This window comes from Candoia aspera, chromosome 4, assembly GCF_035149785.1.
Source record: "Candoia aspera isolate rCanAsp1 chromosome 4, rCanAsp1.hap2, whole genome shotgun sequence".
NCBI classification, from domain to species: domain Eukaryota; kingdom Metazoa; phylum Chordata; class Lepidosauria; order Squamata; family Boidae; genus Candoia; species Candoia aspera.
This window is the reverse complement of record NC_086156.1, coordinates 3,300,500-3,319,952: the sequence shown is the minus strand read 5'-3', so window position 1 is coordinate 3,319,952 and position 19,453 is coordinate 3,300,500. Positions and strand designations below refer to the sequence as shown.

General features: G+C 46.9%; 1 protein-coding gene across 1 annotated transcript in view; it reads right to left on the bottom strand.

The window, feature by feature from the left end:
- WNT3A (Wnt family member 3A) overlaps nt 1-19,453 on the bottom strand; it is a 76,960-nt gene that overhangs the window by 17,110 nt on the left and 40,397 nt on the right. Inside the window, exon 2 of the mRNA XM_063301912.1 lies at nt 18,168-18,409. Within this exon, the coding sequence (XP_063157982.1) occupies nt 18,168-18,409 (242 nt within the window). The remainder of the gene's footprint in view (nt 1-18,167; nt 18,410-19,453) is intronic.

The window sequence follows — 19,453 nt, the reverse complement described above, 5'->3', positions numbered from 1 at the left end:
GGAAGGACTTCCTCTTGTTTTCTCAGTTCTCTAATGCTGAGTAGACAGAATTCTACCCCAAGAAATGAGATTGAGCAGAACAACCGCTGCAAATTTTCCTCCATGATTTTCCTCATGATAAAGCTGTCATCTAGTCCAGCGTTTCTCGACCTTGGCAACTTGAAGATGGCTGGACTTCAACTCCCAGAATTCCCCAGCCAGCCATTGAAGTTGAAGTCTATACATCTTAAAGCGTGCTGGCTGGAGAATTCTGGGAGTTGAAGTCCACGCATCTTAAAGCGTGCTGGCTGGGGAATTCTGGGAGTTGAAGTCCACGCATCTTAAAGCGTGCTGGCTGGGGAATTCTGGGAGTTGAAGTCCACGCATCTTAAAGCGTGCTGGCTGGGGAATTCTGGGAGTTGAAGTCCACGCATCTTAAAGTTGCTGAGGAACACTGGTCTAGTTTGATCTGATTACCCCAGAAAGTAGAGGTGGGGTGGGGGGTGTCTTCTCATTAACTTAAAACCAAATGAACACAACCCCAACAAAAATGTTCCTGCCTCCTCTCCCTCCGTAGAGAACATCCCTTCCTGAGATCGGCCGGGTTGGCTAAGGACAGGATTTCCACCCCAGCCCACCTGAGCCTGAAATGCAAGATTTCATCTGGCCCAGCTTGACTCCGTAGGACAACGGAGCTTGGAGGGGTTGGAAAGTTGGCCCTTATTACCTGCTGGGGTGAATGAATCCCCTTTTTGTGATGGGAGTGTCACGGTGCGTTAAGCCAACAATGGCCGGAGATATTTTATATGAAGTTTGCCTTTGCCACTGATTAGCAAGACCCAGCTAAGTCATAGCAACCTAGAACTATGCATCGGCCGGGCCCTGTCGCCAGCGAAAGGGAAATCTCTATTCAAACGGTTTAATAAAACAATCGAAAGGGCGTGTGAATCGTGAAAAGCACTTTCGCTTTTCTCTTTCGCTTAATCTCCTGGTCGCTGGGATATTGTGCTCCAAGCAGACCCCAGCGGGGTGCGGGCGAAGGTGCCCCTTTACGGCCCCTTTTCTTCACGAGTTAATGATATACTGATGTTATTGCCTCCCCCAGCAAGAAGAAACATGCATTTGATGAAAAGGACGGTCCTCCCAACACATCCTAAAAGGCAAGCATTTCTCACTGAGAGGTGGCAGGTCACAGCCTGCATTTGGGGAGGGGGCAGATGACCGGACCCCTTTCAAAACATGGCTGATGCTCAGACCTCTTCCCAGGGCCCGACTTCAATGCACCCTCCATTCGGATCATGAATCTCCTCCAGCGCCTGTGATTGTTTGCATCATTTCTGCCCCCGTGGCAATGCTTGCATTTCAGGGAACCAGCCTGAGATCCTGTGAACCTCCCTGGATCTGGAGCAGGTTCTGGTGGAATGTGGCACCTTGGGCTGCTGGAGGAAAACAGATACAGGTAGTCCTTGCTTAAAGACCACAATTGGGACTGGAATTTTGGTTGCTAAGCAAAGCGGTCATTAAGTGAATCCAACCTGATTTTACAACCTTTTTTGCAGCAGTCATTAAGTGAATCACTGTGGCTGTTAAGTGAACCATGTGGTCATTAAGTGAATCACTGTGGCCGTTAAGCGAACCACGTGGTCATTAAGTGAATCACACGGTTCCCCATAGATTTTGCTTGCCAGAAGCTGGCCAGGAAGGTTAAAAATGGCGATCACATGACTGTGGGATGAGTCATAAATGCAAACTGGTTGCCAAGTGCACAAATCGTGATCATGTGACCACAGGGATGTTGCGATGGTCATAAGTGTGAGAACCGGTCGTAAGTCATTTTTTTAACTCTGTTGTAAGTCTGAACCATCGCTAAACAAATGGTTGTTAAGTGGGGACTACCTGTCTATAAATCTAAAAAACAAGCAAATATATAAACAAGGCAACATGGGTCTTCCAGATAGATAGACTTCAACTCCCAGAATTCTCAGCAATGGGCACGTTGGCTGGGGAATTCTGGGAGTGGAAGTGCACATATCTGGAGGATCTCCAGACTGCCAAAACCTACTTGGAAACTTCTTTGCAACCCACCACCGACATCAGCAACAGACATGCCAAAGATGCGTGATGTCAGCCCTGCTTGAGTAAACAGGCTAGATTGGACCCAGGAATGTCCGCATGGCTGCAACTAGGAATGGAGAATTTAATCCCAGTGGCTATGGTGATGTGGGAAATCACTGCAGACAAGGGTCACACTTAGTTATCTTCTCCAGCTTCTGGAAGAGATACTGGCTCAGCGTTTCCCAACCTTGGCGATTTCCAGCCTTCAACTCCCAGAATTCCAAAGCCAGCGTGGCCGTTGATGAGAATTCTGGGAGTTGAAGTCCACCCACCTGGACATTGCTAAGGAGGGAAAACACTGTATTGGATCATATTCTAATGAGCAGGAAAGCACTGGGGGTGGGGGAAAGGAAGGGTGCATTTTCATGGGGGAAATGCCCTTGGTCCCCTTGCCATCGCTCTCATCAAATTCAGGACCTCAGTGCACTGTAGCTGCCCTTAAAAAACAAAGCCCCCTCCCATCACATTTCACCAGCTGACACCAGGTAACTTTCCCATCAACCGATATATGAAAGATGTGGAGACCTGGCAGGGATAAAGAGGTGCGAGGTCAGACTTGGACACAAACGTGCTGTTGCAAAAGAATTGCTTATGCTTCTTATAAGGACACAAGAAGCAGGGGTATCCGCAGGCGAAGGTCAAGAAAGTCAAGATGGCGGCTGCAACGGCATGATCAAAACCCCGTCTTGGACTTCTTGACCCTCCTGTGGATACCCTTGATGAGAAGATTGGACAGAAGGCTATCCCAGGCAGTCCCAAGAGCAGACGGACGCAAAATCATCTTTCTGCTTGCATCCTACAGTGTCGTACATGTTGCAGAGGTGGCATGGATAGCTTTCCCCTCTCCAACAATGTCGTGACCAGTGCCTAAAGGAAAACAAAGGAAAAGGAGAGGAACATACGAAGCGCTAAACTTCAGCCTTATTCAACAGGGGCTGCAACTAATAACAGGTCGTCCTCACTTAATGACCATTTGTTTAGTGGCGGTTCAGACTTACGATGGTGCTGGAAAAAACGACTTACAACCTGTGCTTGCGCATAGGACCGTCACAGCATCCCCACGGTCACGTGATCGTGCTTTGGGTGCTTGGCAACCAGTTCACATTTATGACCGTCGCAGCATCCTGTGGTCATGCGATTGCCATTTTCGACCTTCCTGGCCAGCTTCTGGCAAGCAAAATCAAGAGGGAACCACGTGATGTGCTTAATGACCGCCACAAAGAAAGGTCGCAAAATCAGGTCAGATTCGCTTAATGATGCTTCACTTAGCAACTGAAACGCCAGTCTCATTTGTGGTCATTAAGCAAGGACTACCTGTAAAGAGATTAGACTTAATTCACTGCTGGCTTTGGAAGCTCCCAGTCCTGATCCAATAACATGCAGATCCTAATCTGGCCTCTCTCTTGGGGAATTTATTCCCGTTCCTCTTTGGTGTGATGTTCAGACCCATCCTCAAATTCCTTCTCAGCTTATCCCTTAAACCCTAAAAGGGTTTTTTATAGCATCCTTTGCGGTTTTGATCGATTTCCTATGCTGACTTCCCCAGTCCTCCCATCCCTGACTTTATCCATTATTGTCCGTTGATACCATCTCTCCTTTTAATTATCCGTCTTGGTGCTCCAGCATCCTCTACCTCTTCTTCAAAGGAAAGGGTGTTTCCTAACCAACGTTAATCTACGTATCCCTCCTTAGGCTGACTCATTGGTACGTGATTAATGTCTGTGTCTTCTGCCTAACTATTTCTCCCGCTCCGTGCTTCCTATGTAAGAATTTAATTAAAGTGTTATTCATTAAATGCCATATCTGGGCGAATTTTCAAATATCCAAGGGGTGTATTAAAATCAGGAGAAGTCTGCCAACAAAACAGGTTGGAAAATGACTTGTTCCCTCCTCCCCCTCTTTCTCTTCCTCTTTTGTCTCCCCACAGCCAAAATCAAAGCCATCGACTTCAGCATGATAAAGAATGGGGTCAGCTTCCATGTGTTGGAATTATCAATAATAATAATGAAAAAAAACCCACAGCCACATTTGCAGGAATGCATTATGAAGAAAATGGGAAGAATTCAGCAAGACTTCAAGAGACAGCCCTTTCTACAACTGAAGGACAAAAGAGCTAGACACCAGATCCATCTGAGAGCAGGCAGAAAAACACAAAAAGGATTTGGGGTAAGGGGGTAGGGAGCCAGGACTGAGGTTCAGCGAGGACTTTTTCCTAGTCCTCCCAGATTGGAAATATGCAACCTGAGGTTTCTTTCACAGTGCTGGACACTTTTCAGGTGTCACCATGTAAGGCTGGAAGAGAAATGACTTCTGTTTGCATTTGAATATACCTAACTCCTGCTTCTAAACCAAAACAGGAATGGAAACTGTTGTGCTTTGAAATCCACATTTCCTTAAATTTTGGCCAGCCCTTTTCCAATCAAGGTGTGGATGGGAGGGGAAACATGCAGAAAGTTTGACCACGTGCGTGTGAGCAGAGAAGATTGAATATGCATGCAGTTTTTAAACCAATTTGTACAACAACAGAGAGACAGGATAACTATCCCTGTGAAGATTGGAATTGTGCAGGCAATGGTTTCCCGGAGGCACTCTATGGATGTGAAAGTTGGATTTTAAAGAAGCAGGATAGAAATATTGACAATTTTGGACTCGGGGGTTGGAGAAGCCTCCCGAGAATACCATGGACAGCCAAGAAACGAACCGATAGATCGCTGAACAGATCAACCCAGAGTCCTCACTCGAGGTACAAATGACCAGGCTCAAATCATCCTTCTTCGGACACATTATAGGAAGACCCAGCTCTCTGGAGAAGGCTCTGATGTTGGGAAAGGTGGAAGGAAAGAGAAAAAGAGGACAACCAGCAGCAAGGTGGATGGACTCAGTTACAGTGGTGATGGGGGCATCATTGGAAGACCTGAAGGACCAGGTTGGGGATAGGTCCTCCTGGAGAAGGTCCATCTATGTAGTTGCTAATGGTTGACACCAACTTGGTGGCACATAATCATTCAATTAATCACTCAATCGGTACAAGTATAAAGTCTTGCAGCTATTACCTGCTATCTGACTTTACTAATACTGATCATCACAGTTAATCAAGCTGCCCCTAGATTATCTGGCAGGCTTCTTGACCTCTTGAAGACTTCTCCAGATCTGATGACTCACCGTTGGCCCATCCTTTTTAAAGAAGAACCAGTTCTTTTAAGAGCTGGTTCTTCTTAAGACCCGTTTAGGTCCAAGGCCCCTTCCCCAGTAGCAACTGCATTGCCACTTCTTATTTCAGTTTGCTCCGATGCCATTTACAACAGCCTGAAAGAAACACGTGGAACCACTAGAGTTTGCTCCAGTGTTTATGTCCAGGGAAAAACTGTTTTGCACTGGTCAAGTGTTAAAGGTGCTGGCTGGGATCCAGAACAGAATACAGGTGTAGCAACCACACTGTTGCATTTCTGTTGATGATGGAGGCAGTCCAGAATCAGGGGGATTTTGAACTTCAAGCTCCTTCAGTTCTGTAGAGGAGTACAGAAATGGCCTTGAAAAAGGCTTTGAACAACCGTGACGTAAACATCAGCTGAGCCCTGAAAGTGAGGAGGGAGTGAGAAAGAAACTCAAGGTTGCCCCATCTTGATTCACTTGGGTATAAGAGGGAGGAGGTAGAATCCTTGTAATGCTTTCAAAATTCTGTTATTATATCCATAATAATAAAGTAGCATTCCAGTGGTCCTAGTGGAATTTATTTCCTGACCCAGCCTACTTGAAAGGACTAATACATTCTAAAAACCCTGATCCATTATAATTCAATATCTAACCAGCTTTGGAGTTGGCTTCTACTTCAAGTTCATGTCCTACTTTCAGTATTTCTGGCTGGCCATTCCTTAGTGCCTTGGCAAGCAGAAAGCCCAAGGATTCTTGAGAAGGAAGGATGATAAGCAAGCAATGAAAATGACTTTCCACACCACTTGGACTTCAGCTCCCATTATCCCCGATCAGCATGTTTGGCTCAGAATTATGGGAGCCAAAGTCCAACATCTGGAGATCGGTTGTGGAAGGCTGCCTTGGAACCACGAGATGCAGGCTTGACTTTCAGCTGGAAATGAAGTCCGTCTGTTCAAAACTTATCTTATCCTCGCAGGCCCATTTCTGCCTTTCCTTGCCATGATCTACTTCTTCTTCATGATTTCCTCTGAGTATGGAGATAAGACAGCTCCATAAAGGATATTTTAGGAAGTCAAGCTTTGCGAATCGCAAAATGGAAATCCAATTATTCTTTCACACTCTCCCAACTTTGCAACCCAGTTCTTGACTCAGAGGAAAGGGGAAAAAAACCCAAAACCAAAACCACCTGTGTGCAAGGAAAATTTTTTCTCTGCTCTTATTGCATCCGTGGAATGCTGTCTGGTGGCCCTGTTTAAGATCGTTCCCTTTTGGGGAAGGTGGGCCCAGTGGCGCGTGGGGGAGTTTTCTGGGCATCTGCAGGATAAAATCGCTCGGATCCGTTCCAAGTTGGACTCCAAGTGTGGGGCATGGTCTGGGGGGATGCCAAGGGAACGTCTTTGCCCTGTTATCTGGGAACAGTTTGATCCTGTTGGACCTGAGGAAGTGGACAGGATCCTCTGGATTGTCAATGCCACCACTTGTCATCTAGACCCATGCCCCTCCTGGCTGGTGAAGGCAGCTCGGGAGGTGACGTGTGGGTGGGTCCAGGCGATGGTGAATTCATCCTTGGGGGAGGGGGTGTTCCCAGCTGCCTTTAAGGAGGCACTGGTGCACCCCCTCCTCAAGAAACCATCCCTGGACCCTACTGTTCTGGACAATTTTCGTCCAGTCTCCCGCCTCCCCTTTCTGGGGAAGGTGGTTGAGAAAGTGGTGGCTTTGCAGCTCCAGAGGGTCCTGGAGGAAATGGATTATCTAGACCCTTTTCAGTCAGGTTTCAGGCCCAGTTATGGGACGGAAACGGCATTGGTTGCACTTATGGACGATCTCTGGTGGGAGTGGGAGGGTGGCAGTGCATCCATCCTGGCTCTCCTTGACCTCTCAGCAGCTTTCGATACCATCGACCATGGTATCCTTTTGGGTTGGCTCAGGGAGCTGGGGGTGGGCAGTGTGGTTTTATGCTGGTTCTCCTTCCTCCAGGGCCAGTCCCAGTCAGTGGTGATATGGGGGGAGAGTTCCGACCCTCGACCCCTCCTTTGTGGGGTGCCACAGGGCTCGGTTCTCTCTCGGCTCCTTTTCAACATCTACATGAAACCGCTGGGTGAGATCATCCATCACCACGGGGCGAGGTATCATCAATATGCTGATGATACCCAGTTATTTATCTCCATCCTGGGTGAAGTAAGTGATCCGGTGACTACCCTTTCTCGGTGCCTGGAGGCTGTAGGGGTCTGGATGGGGAAGAACAGTCTTCAGCTGAACCCTGGCAAGACGGAGTGGCTGTGGGTTGACGGCTCCACAGTATCCGGGAAGTTATCATCCTTAGTTCTGGATGGGGTTGCACTGCCTCAGACAGACCCGGTGCGTAACTTGGGGGTCCTCATGGACTCACGGCTCCTGCTCGAAGAGCAGGTGGCAGTCATGGCCAGGAGGGCCTTTGCACAGCTTCATGTTGTGTGCCAGTTACACCCTTTCCTGGATTGGGAGGCCCTTCAAACAGTCACTCATGCCCTTGTTTTCTCCCACATAGACTATTGCAATGTGCTCTACATGGGGCTACCCTTGAAGAGTATCTGGAAGCTTCAGCTGGTCCAGAATGCAGCCGCGCAGGCTATTTTTGGCACCCCAAGATTGGCGCATGTAACACCACTGCTGCGCAAGCTGCATTGGGTGCCAGTTTGCTTCCGGGTCCAATTCAAGGTGTTGGTTATCACCTTTAAAGCCCTCCATGGCATGGGGCCAGGTTACCTGAGGGACTGCCTCATCCCCATCACCTCAACCCATCCCACCCGGTCATGCAGAGATGGCATGCTATGGACCCCGTCAGTTAAAGAACTCTGATTGGCAGGGTCCAGAAAGCGGGCCTTCTCTGCAGGGGCACCCACCCTCTGGAACATTCTGCCACCGGAGGTCAGGCTAGCCCCATCCCTCCTGACCTTCTGGAAATCCCTGAAGACCTGGTTCTGCAGCTGTGCCTGGGGTGGGGTGGGGAGTCATTCCTGGAGATGGCTGGTACCTTAGAATGCTCCCCTTATATTTATGATCTTTTGTAGCCATCTGGTTTTTATCTTCTATCTGCATTTTTATATTGTATTGTATTATGTTTTATGTTTTATTGTGATTACTGTTTTTAATTTTTAGTTGACTAACTAAGTAAACCACTCAGAGTCTTTGGGGGGAGATGGGTGGTAGTATAAATTTGAGAAATAAAATAAATTAATTTTTTTTTTAAAAAAGCATTTCAGAACAAGCTGCAGACAGAAAAGCATGCTTATAAATGCATGCTTTATGAGGAAGTACAGTATCTTCAATAGTTACACATTTTCATGCGAATGTTTTCGAAACTGCAAAATTAATGGAGAATGGGATGGAACGGACAGATGTAAATGGAGAGAGATCTGGGTTTAATCCTAGGTTTAAGTGTGACTTTATTTAGGGAATCAGAGAGGTCCATTTTCAGACCTGTCAGAAGCCATGAAGCAGGAAAGAAGGATTCTTTAAAAAAATCTGAACTGGAAAAATCACAAATCGAAGAGACCTTGACCACGATGACAATTTAGCAATGTTAAGCGAGCAAGCCTGCTTTTCTCTAGTGAGAACTACCTTGCTGCAAAAGGCATCAAGTTGGGTCACTGTTATTTGGGGAGAAAATGGGGAGACGAAAGGGAGAAAAGGGATAGCTTTATCTGCTTTCCATGCTCTCAACTTCCTTGGATCTGAAAAGAGCAAAGGATGGGCATTTTCTTTCAAAAGCTTGGAAGAATGAACGAGTTCCCAGCAAGTTGAGAGAACCTTCAGTAGCTCAACGATGAAGAAAACTGACTGAATCTTCCTGCATTTCCACTTTTGCTTAGAATTGGGGGCCTGGCCCAGCTATTTTCCTGACATTGACAGGTCTCCAAAAGTTTTATGGAACTGTCAAGGGCTGAACAGGAGCACTTTGGGAATGATTAAGGCCTATGATTTATAGGAAGGGAAATTCCTGAGACTTAAGGACTGCTTGGGTTGAAGGCCTGAGGCCTTTGGCAGAGTTCTTAGATGTTTTATTGAATTGGTGGTTGCCAGGAAAGGCCCAACCCCACCATCGAGATCCTTTTCTGGCTATATGCAAAGGAAGGATACACTGCTTTCACTTGATTGATCTCCAGAAGGAGAGCCATTTTGACACTGGGCCATCACCCCGATGTTCTCGAAGGATTCAACGGCCCTTACAGAGACAGTGGCTTCCTCCACTTTTTCCAGATGATGGTTGATGGAGTCTTATGGGATATATTCCAAAAGTTAACAGCATCCCACTTAACTCTGGGCCCAAAATCAGGTTTTGCACCCTCTTGGGGTTCATAAAATTGTGGTAGGGTTTTTAGGCCAACAACAGCAGCAATCCAAGAAGAGGATGTGATGGGAGGTAGAAGATCTGGTGAAAGGACTATAGCATACTACAGCTGGAAGCCACCTCTGGGGCCATCAACCAACCCACTGCTCTGTCCAGGAATCCAGATGAAAGCAACCCAGATAGATGGCTCTCTGCCCGCCCAGATATACCACCAGCCTCCTGTGGTGTCAGAGAAGGCTCCTGGGCATTCCTTGGCCAGTGTAGGTGACAAACAAACAAGTACTGGAGCATATAAAACCAGACATATCACTGGTGGGCAACATCACAAGATTCTGCCTTATTTACTTCAGCCATGTCATGCGATCAAACCCCACTGGAAAAGGCAGTTATGCTCAGAATGGTCAGCATAAAAAGTAAACGAGGCCACCAAAAAACACGATGGCTAGGCACCATCAAAGCTGACACCAGCCAGAGCATAAAACAACTAAATGAAGCTGTACAAGATTGGAAAATGTGGAGAGAGCTGGTCCATAGAATCGCCGAGATTTGGACACGATTGAATGGATAGCATCATCACCATCACCATCACCATCATCATCCTCCCAGCACCTCTCCTGGTCATTGATTCCACTCTTGAGGAAGTTTTGTTCTCTAATATTCATTCAGAATTTGCTTTCCTGCCACTTTCTCTAGGTCCATGATTCTGCGCCTGAACAATGGAGAACGGGTCTTGCTCTTCTTAAATGGGGCATCCTTCCAGATGTTTGTCCTGTGATGTGATCTTTTATTGCCTTCATCGTAAGCTGCCTAAGATTATTGTGCGGAAGATAGATGGCCATGTACGTTTCATAAAATAAATATTTGAAAATGACTATTGTACACCCCCTTGGAGTCTCTTCTCAAGCAAAACACCCGATTTCTTTCACCCCTCCCTGTAAGGCTTCATTGCCATGCTGCTCAGCGTCCTCACAAAGCAGTGAGCATCTGCCCTCAGATGATGCACAGACTAAGTGGCCATGACCCACCACGAGCAGCAAATCACACTCAAGAACATTTGTGGAGCATTGCAATCTTCTTCTCCTAGGCCTTTCCAAGAGGGAATGTATCTGGCCCACCCTTGTTCCTATCCATTCCAGCAGCCCCACCAACCACCGATAATAGTTGATTATCAAGTTCACCCAGGCTCTTTAAAGAACTACACAAAGATTCAGTGTCGGGTGACTGCAAAGTATAGTCAGAAAAATCAAGATGTTGGCCACAGTGGTGCAGTCGAAGCTCCCCCTGTTTTTGAGGTGAGTCCCTGCAATGCACCAAAAAAACAGGCAGGCCTTCAACTGCACCTTGACTTTTTTGACTGTACCTTGTGGATACTCCTGATTCAGCCTCAGGCATTTTTCCCCTGCAAACTCCTATTTCAGGGTTTCTCAACCAGAGTTCCGTGGCACCCTCGGGTTCCGCGAGAGGTCTCTAGGGGTTCCCTGGGAGATTAAGATTTATTTAAAAAATTATTTCCAATTCGGGCAACTTCACATTAAAGAGGCAAGTTTCATTCTTTATTTTTAGTTTAAGGACACTGTTAATGCATATAGACAGGCCTTCCCATGAAAAAAATATAATAATTTTGGAATCTCTGGCCTCTATTTGAGCCTGAATGTGCAGGGGTTCCCCGGGGCCTGAAAAATATTTCAAGGGTTCCTCCAGAGTCAAAAAGTTGAGAAAGGCTGTCTTATTTGGTTCTTCAGAACAGAGCCAACCAAATTTTCTGGTTTTGGTTTTGCTCCTTGGATCAATCTGCTGAGAAAGCTGCATGTCCACCCGTGGTCCACCGGTTTGTTCCAGAGGATCAGGGCCGATGTTGTTCGGGGGCCAGTGCACTGCTCAGATCACGGGACCACCACTGTACTCTAAAGAAACCCTCCACTTTCTCTGTGCTGTAATGGAGAATCACCAAGGGTGAATTTCTCCTGCAAGATAACCTACCCCATTCCTGCTCTTCTCCTTCAGGAGTCCTGATCAGATTTGCTGGCGTTTCCAGAAAAGGACTATTCTGAGCCCAAGAAAGGGACATTCCCCAGCTGCAGTGCTCCAAGCTGCCCAGCATGCATCCGACATATACCCGTTGCAAAGGTGCATCCGAATCGGTGCGCGTGGCGGATGCACCCTCCTCTCCTGCCTTCCTTCCTCTCATATTGCTACAAACACACGGGCCGAGAAGAGAGCAGAGTGTTAAAAGCTCGTTGACAAGTGTCGTCTGGGGCCTTCGGAGAGCTGGGAGCTCCCCTTTGACAAAGCTTTTAATCCCATTGGGCACGACCTTTGACACTATTAGGGACCGCGGTGACCCTAATCCAATCAGATTGATTAACTGGAGCCGAGACCCTGGATGCTGACCCTCTTTACTGCTTGTCCAACAATAGGGACTCGGGCGGACACATTTGCACCACAATAGCTGGGGAGTAAAAATCCACTTCTTCATTAGGTGACTTCAGTCTTTTCCTTGTCCACCATCCTGGAGTTCATTAGAAGAGGCTCTGCTTCATTTCCCAGCCCAACTGCCAGCGCTGGGGAGAGCTGGGGGGACTGAAGGGGAGCAAACGGGGAAGGACTGGTACGAGGGAAAACCAGTGGTTTCCTTTTGAACCATTGAAATGAGTGGGCTGAGAAGGGCTGAAAAGCAGGGGTGTTTAGATACATGGCAAGTGATTGACTTGGAGTGAAAAGACTGGGTGGGGTGGAGAAGCGAGAACTTCTATCCTGGATTAATTATGTCCTTTGCCAACTTTTTAAAAGGCTGGCATTTTTGGAGGGCAGGAATTTCTAATAAACGTTTAGGACGGTGGCCTTAAAAGAACCCTGAAACAATTGGCATCTTGTAAATGGAGAGGTTTAATTGAATAATCAGAGCTTCTCTCAAGGGGAACCAAGAGAGCACGGCATTTTGCTTCGGAAAGGTCTACAGGATTCTGTCACTGTTTTTGAGCTTCACCTGCGGAAGCAGAGAGATGTCCTGCTGTTCCGTAGAGGGAGAAGGTGCTTCTTGATATGGTCAGTAAGTCTGGCCACCCAGTTTTGCAAAAGATCTTGGAAGAACTATTCATCGCTCGCTTATATTTCCAGTAGCTCTACTTTGGGTGAGGAGGACATCTCAAGAATTGTGGCGTGAACTTCCAGGCACCCTTGAATGGACATTCCACCAAATTCAACAGGACAACCATTGAGGAAGCAACTTCAGTATGCATGAAGTTGCTCCATCAGTGGTGGTTAGTGCCCAGCTATGGAAAGAACCACTATCTGTGGGATTTCCAAGGCTCCTGAGATGTCTCCTGCCCTTGAGAGGGCCAGCTGGAGAACACCACTATGGTTGTATGCAGTTCTGGCTCTATCTTGGTCCTTCTTTGTCATCAGCCAGGAGGGCAGATTTGCCACTTTATAAAGAATTTTAACTCTTTGGGGCCTGGGGCTATTTTACAGAAAGGGGAAGAAATCTGCATTGTGGATGTTAAAGAATGGGTTCAAAATACATGTTGTTTATCAATCTTTGAAATGTCTTTATGTTCTAAAAATGAGAAGCTGGTATCCCCACTCCTAGTCCTGCACCTTCCCCACTGGACCACCAGGCTCTTGGGAGGAACTGGCCCCAGGTCCACCAGGGAGATTTTGTGGTTGGGGACAACTAAAACCCATCTCCCCCACTCCACACCACATTGGTTATGGAGTCCTTGGGGCTCCCTGAGCTTGGTTGTTGGCTTGCAGACATTGCATGACCCAACTAGGTAATGTCATCAGTGCACTGATCAGTGGTAGTACTGATGATGTTTCCTAGTTGGGTCATGCAATGTCTGAAAGCCAACAACCAAGCTCCGAGGGCACCAAGGTCTCTGCCATTCAACCCTGAGCTACAGAGATTCTCTTCTATTGGAACCACATTGGCTCTCATATGATATGGGCTTGCCCCACCATCACCCCATGTTGGTTTAATATAATTAAGTTTGTTAATGTGGTTACAAAGATCAATACGTTTTAAAGATGTGAATGCATTTTTGAACTTTATACCCCAAAGTTTGAATATATTGCTAAATGAAGAACTAGGAATTTACCAACATAGCCCATAGTGTGTGTGTATGTGTACACACACACACAGACACACACACACACACAGAGGAACATCTGCACAGCCCTAGACCCTCCCAAGTCCAGATGGGAGATTCCAGAGAAGGTTGTGGAGAATGACAGGGCTAAGATCCTGTGGAACTTCCAGATCCAGATGGACAGGCAGGTACTGGCCAATCAACCAGACATCGTGGTAGTAGACAAGGACCAGAAGACAGCAGTGGTGATAGATGTAGACAAGGACCAAGTGACAGCAACATCAGGAAGAAGGAGTATGAGATGCTGGAGAAGGCCCAGGGCCTGAAGGAGGAACTGAAGAGGATGTGAAAAGTGAAGGCCAAAGGGGTCCCAGTGGTGGTAGGGGCACCCAGGGCTGTGACCCCCATGCTGGGAGAGGGGCTCCAACAGATCCCAGGAACAACATCAGAGCTCTCTGTCCAGAAGAGTGCAGTGCTAGGATCAGCTCAGATCCTGCGCAGGACCCTCAAACTCCCAGGCCTCTGGTGGAGGGCCCGAGGCTGAGGGAGACACATGCCACCCATCGGGGTGAGAAGGGGATTTTTTTTAAAGGGAGGGAGGGAGGGAGGGAGGGAGGGAGGACAAGGCACCCCAGATTTACAATCTTGGATTGATGATACGGGTTTGTTCTGCTTTTGAACTGGCTCTCTACTGATGGAAGGGGAAAACTTTCTATATCACCCGGTGTGATCAAGTTGCAATTATGTCTTTAAAAATGGAAGTGTAGATACTATGTTTTTAATCTGTGTTTGTTTTCTTTCCTGTAGATAGTTTCATTCTCTTCATTTCAGTATATTAAACATCATCAAACTTTATTAAAAGTTATTAAACTTTATTTTAAAAGTTAGCCGTCTGTAAGGCCTTGAAGACGCGGTATTTCCCTCAGGCTAAGGTGTCTGTTGTTAAGATTGAGTTAGTCTACTGGAAGCCTCAGACACACCGTGTGTATGTGTGTGTAATTAAATTAGTTATTTAAATTCCTATGGCTTTTTTATTTTTAAATTAGGCTTTGTTAAGTGTGTATGCATTGTTAGCCATCCAGAGTCACTATGCTGAGATAGGTGGCCATATAAATCATATAAATACATAGCTACACTTCCCATGAAGGTGTCTGGGAGGAAGAAGGACACCTATGAAAGTGTCTGCTGGACCAGGACCTTCCGCAGGGTCACAATGAAACATTTCCTTGCCACCCAGGTTCAGCTGATAATACCCACATTCACACATATCACACCAAGCCACAGGGTGCTTAAGAAGTGTCAGCCTTCTCAGGTGGACCAGACAGGATAGACGCCAGATGAGCTAACTCTATTTTATTGTAAAGCTACATTAGCAGAATCTGACAGGTCTGAAAATACAATTCTCCCCCCCGTCTCCTTTACACCCTGAGAAATTAGGCAGGGTCCCTTCTGAGCCTCTTGCCTCACCCACTATCCAGCTGTGGGCTCTGCTCCCCCTTATCTACCCATTCCCTAGGCAGCACCTCTTGGCCTGGTCTCCCAAGGTTATTCCCACATACCTCTACAAGAAGCCACAACCAGCTGGTTTCACAATCTATACAGCATCCTTTACAAACCACAGCAGTAGTGTCTACGCAAGGTAAGCTAGAATCAAACCACATTATGGCTGGCTTGATGCGATACCTCTAACCAGACTTCTGGATTCACAGAGGGTTAGACTAGATGTCCTTTATGACCCCTTCCCACTCTATGAGTACATGAATACGTTGAACCATCCACTAACCAAAGTGGCTGGATTTGCATGACCTGCTAAGCCACAAGCAGACTGACAAGGTTAATGCTAACCAAGCATAGCCTGTTGTGTCAGTGCCCTTGCTGCATCTTTAACCTTGGGGGAGATGGGCGGTGACAGAGATGTGAAATAAATAAATAAAATAAAATAAAATAACCTAGTTAAATGCCCTTTGAGGAAGTATTGTATCTCCTGTGTCATTCGGCCCCCGCCCCCTGCATATGATGCTCAGTATCCCAAATGTTTCATTCCTTCTTCTCCAGCCAGAATAGTTTAGCCCCACTTGCCCATTTGTTAATACCAGGACCCTTCTGTTTCCCCAATTAACCTCTTAGTGGAAGTCAAGGTGATGGGGTGAAGCTCAGGACCAGACTGAGCAGGTCCTACAGCCCCTTTATCTTCCCCCCAAGCCAGACTGACAGGAGATGATGGCAGTTCTAAGATTCCTGGAGGACATCAAGTTGAGGGAAGCTCTCACTTGAAGCCAAAGGCACCTCTCTCTGGGTCTGTGTGTGGGGGAGTGTGCAAGGAAGAAGCTCTCCTTTGTTCAGTTTTGAACATGGTTGATAGGACATGCGGGAGTTGGGGATGAAGGCTGGCATTGCTGAAATCCAGCCCTTTCCTTGTGAGCAGAAATATGTTTTCCCCCCCGAGGGCACTGTGGAGAATGTGCCTGAGATGTTTAATCCTTGTTCACCGTCCCCCCTGCTCAGCCCACTGCTGCTGTGGGTGAAGGAGACCTGGAGGAGGCCTGTATTCTCCCTCAAGGGACAACATTCCTCAGTTATGAAATAGCATCACCCCCCACCCCTAACAGGCCTCCCGTCACTATACATTTTGCTTGACTACTTTGGGAAAAAGAGGAGGAGGAGGAGGAGGAGGAGAAGCAGAAGCAGAAGCAGAAGATAGACGAGGAGGAGGAAGAGAAGGACAAGAAGGAGAAGCAGAAGCAGAAGCAGAAGGAGAACCAGAAGGAGAAGGAGAAGGAGAAGGAGAAGGAGAAAGAGAAGGAGAAGGAGAAGCAGAAGGAGAAGCAGAAGCAGAAGGAGAACCAGAAGGAGAAGGAGAAGGAGAAGGAGAAGGAGAACCAGAAGGAGAAGGAGAAGGAGGAGAAGCAGAAGGAGAAGCAGAAGCAGAAGGAGAAGGAGAAGCAGAAGCAGAAGCAGAAGCAGAAGGAGAAGCAGAACCAGAAGGAGAACCAGAAGGAGAAGGAGAAGGAGAAGGAGAAGGAGAAGGAGAAGATAGACGAGGAGGAGGAGGACAAGAAGGAGATGAAGAAGCAGAAGCAGTAGACAGAGGAGGAGGAGGAGGAGGAGGAGGAGGAGGAGAAGAAGGAAAAGGAGAAGGAGAAGGAGAAGGAGAAGGAGAAGACAGACAAGGAGGAGAAGATGGAGAAGGAGAAGGGGAGAGGGGAGAGGAGAAGGAGAAGGAGAAGATAGACAAGGAGGAGAAGGAGGGAAGGATTTACACTCTAAAAGGCTACCGTTTGGGCCAGACAAAACCAGAAGTTCTCTTGAAGGTGGGCAATCTTTCATTCTGAAGTGATGGGTTATTCTTTTTGCAGGATGGTGGCTCCTGACCTCAACATTTAAAAAGAAATCAGGCCTGATAGAATCCAAAGCACACGTGGGGCAGCCTAAGGGATTGGCATGTACCAAAAATTTGGGACCATCCCTTGCCCAGTCCTGAAAGGGAACGGCTTCCATTCTGCCTTTTTGATACATATTTCAGAATGATGGATTACCTTAACTGTACATGATGTTTACTTTTGAGTCGCATCCCTAATTCTTGTTGAAGGTTTCTGAATATTCACTAAGTCGGATAGTTCCGTTCTAAAGGTTTACATTAGGGCATTCTTTGAGGTGACAATACATTTAGATTAGGATTTATGTATCCTAATATTTTAAGTAGAGCACACTGATAGTTTAATTTATTGTTTTAAAAAACACCTTCCGAGTTTTTTTCCCTGGCACAGACCTCATGCACTAACCTTTCCCCATGATTTGAACCTCCCTGGCCTTTCCTGCACCCATAAACAATCATAACTTGGTTCGCCCAATCTTCAGAACAGACATTATAGCTTAGATATGCAGTGCATGGTTTCACCAGACATTCACCACAAACTTTAACTTGGGGAAAAACGTAAAAAGAAAAAAGAGATGGAAACTGGTCCCTTTTGGGTGGGTGAGGTGGGGTATATAGTCTGCAAAGCTGACTAAATGAAGCCCTGAACTTTATTTGGGCTGGTGGTTTTCAAAATCTATAGAGAATTAAAGTTCTCGTGATGTCCCGTCACCCTGTCTGGACCCCCCTGGCCCTCAGCCTCTTTACCTTTGGGTCTTGGTGATGGTGCCTTCTGTCTAAGACCCACAGATCTTAATTCCTTTTCCTGAAATGCTTAAGGTGGCCTCTGTTGGTCTCACCAGACGCACCCTTTGCCAGAAACTTCTACGTATCCGATTATATCTAAGCAGTGACGATGCTTATGAACACTCCAGAAGGTCACACAGCTTCAGCCAAAACTTTTCCATGGAGCTGCAGAGCAATACGATCCAAGGAACAAGAGGCATCTTCTACCACCACCTTCCCTGCTGATGAAGACATGTATTTCTACGAAGACCACTTTTCCTGCCCACCCTGAGATCCTACTTGCATTATCCCTCCTTCTTTTGGAAAGCCAGTGACTCTTACTCCCAAATTAGACACTCACCTTTATCTAACACAGGTCCAAAGATGGCCAAACTGTCATTTACTGTGGTACAGTTCCACCTCCTTCCACGAAACTGGTGCTGGCATTCTTGGATGCCAATCTTCACCCCTTCGGCTACGCTGGGCATGATCTCCACGTAGTTCCGGCAGAACCGAAGCTGCTTGGGCACTAGACCAGGAATGCTACCACAGAGGATGGGCTGGGTTCCCAGAGAGGAATACTGATGGCCGATAGCCAAGGACCTTAAAAAGAAGAGAAAAGGACAGAGTGGGAAACCGGTTCCCCAGAAGAAGTCCCCATCTGATGGCCACCACAAGAAGAACCTTAAGTTGTTGAGGGCTTGTTGGAGTCTCCTGTCCAACCTTGTGATCAAGGACTTGCTTCTGAGATACAGGTAGTCCTCACCTAACAACCATTCATTTAGTGATGGTTCAGACTTATGACGGTGCTGAAAAAAACAACTTACAACCGGTCCTCACACTTATGACCATTGCAGTGTCCCTATGGTCACATGATCAGGATTTGGGCACTTGGCAACCAGTTTGCATTTATGACCACCACAGCATCCAACGGTCACGTGATTGCCATTTTTTACCTTCCTGGCCAGCTTCTGGCAAGCAAAATTAATGGGGAACCACGTGATTTGCTTAACGACCACCACAAAAAAGATAATAAAATCGGGTCAAATTTGCTTAATGACTGCTTTGCTTAGCAACCAAAATTCCGGGCTCAAGTGCAGTTGTTAAGCAAGGGCTACCTGTACAGGGGCCTGATAGAATTTACTCTGGACTCATGTGACCTCCTGGCACATGGAGGATTTGAGGGCCACCAACACATTAGGTGAGGCCGAAAAGAGGACCAGGTCATTTGTGACACTGCATATTGTGGGGAAGCAGACCTTGCCTTAGGGTGTTGGGTGGACCAATGCTTTAAACCACAATATTTGCCTGGACATCATGTCCAAGTTTGGTCATTCGTTTGGGGACCAGCTTGCTAAGGGAAGAGATGCTGTTTCTCTTTCACTGGGCAGGGAATATCGCTTCATTTATTCACTTAATTTATTGAGAGACTTCATCTCTCATGAGGCTAACTTGTGATTGTTTCGCGGGGGGGGGACTTTAAAAAATGATTATATCCATTGAGGGTTTGGTGTCTCTTTAAAAAAAAAAATGATGAGCCATCTCAGGGACACTTCAGCAACACCGAACCGTCCCCCACTCCCTCTCCCTCCGGTGATAACGAAAGGCTTGAAAGAACCCAATCATGGAAGAAAACGAGGACGGTAT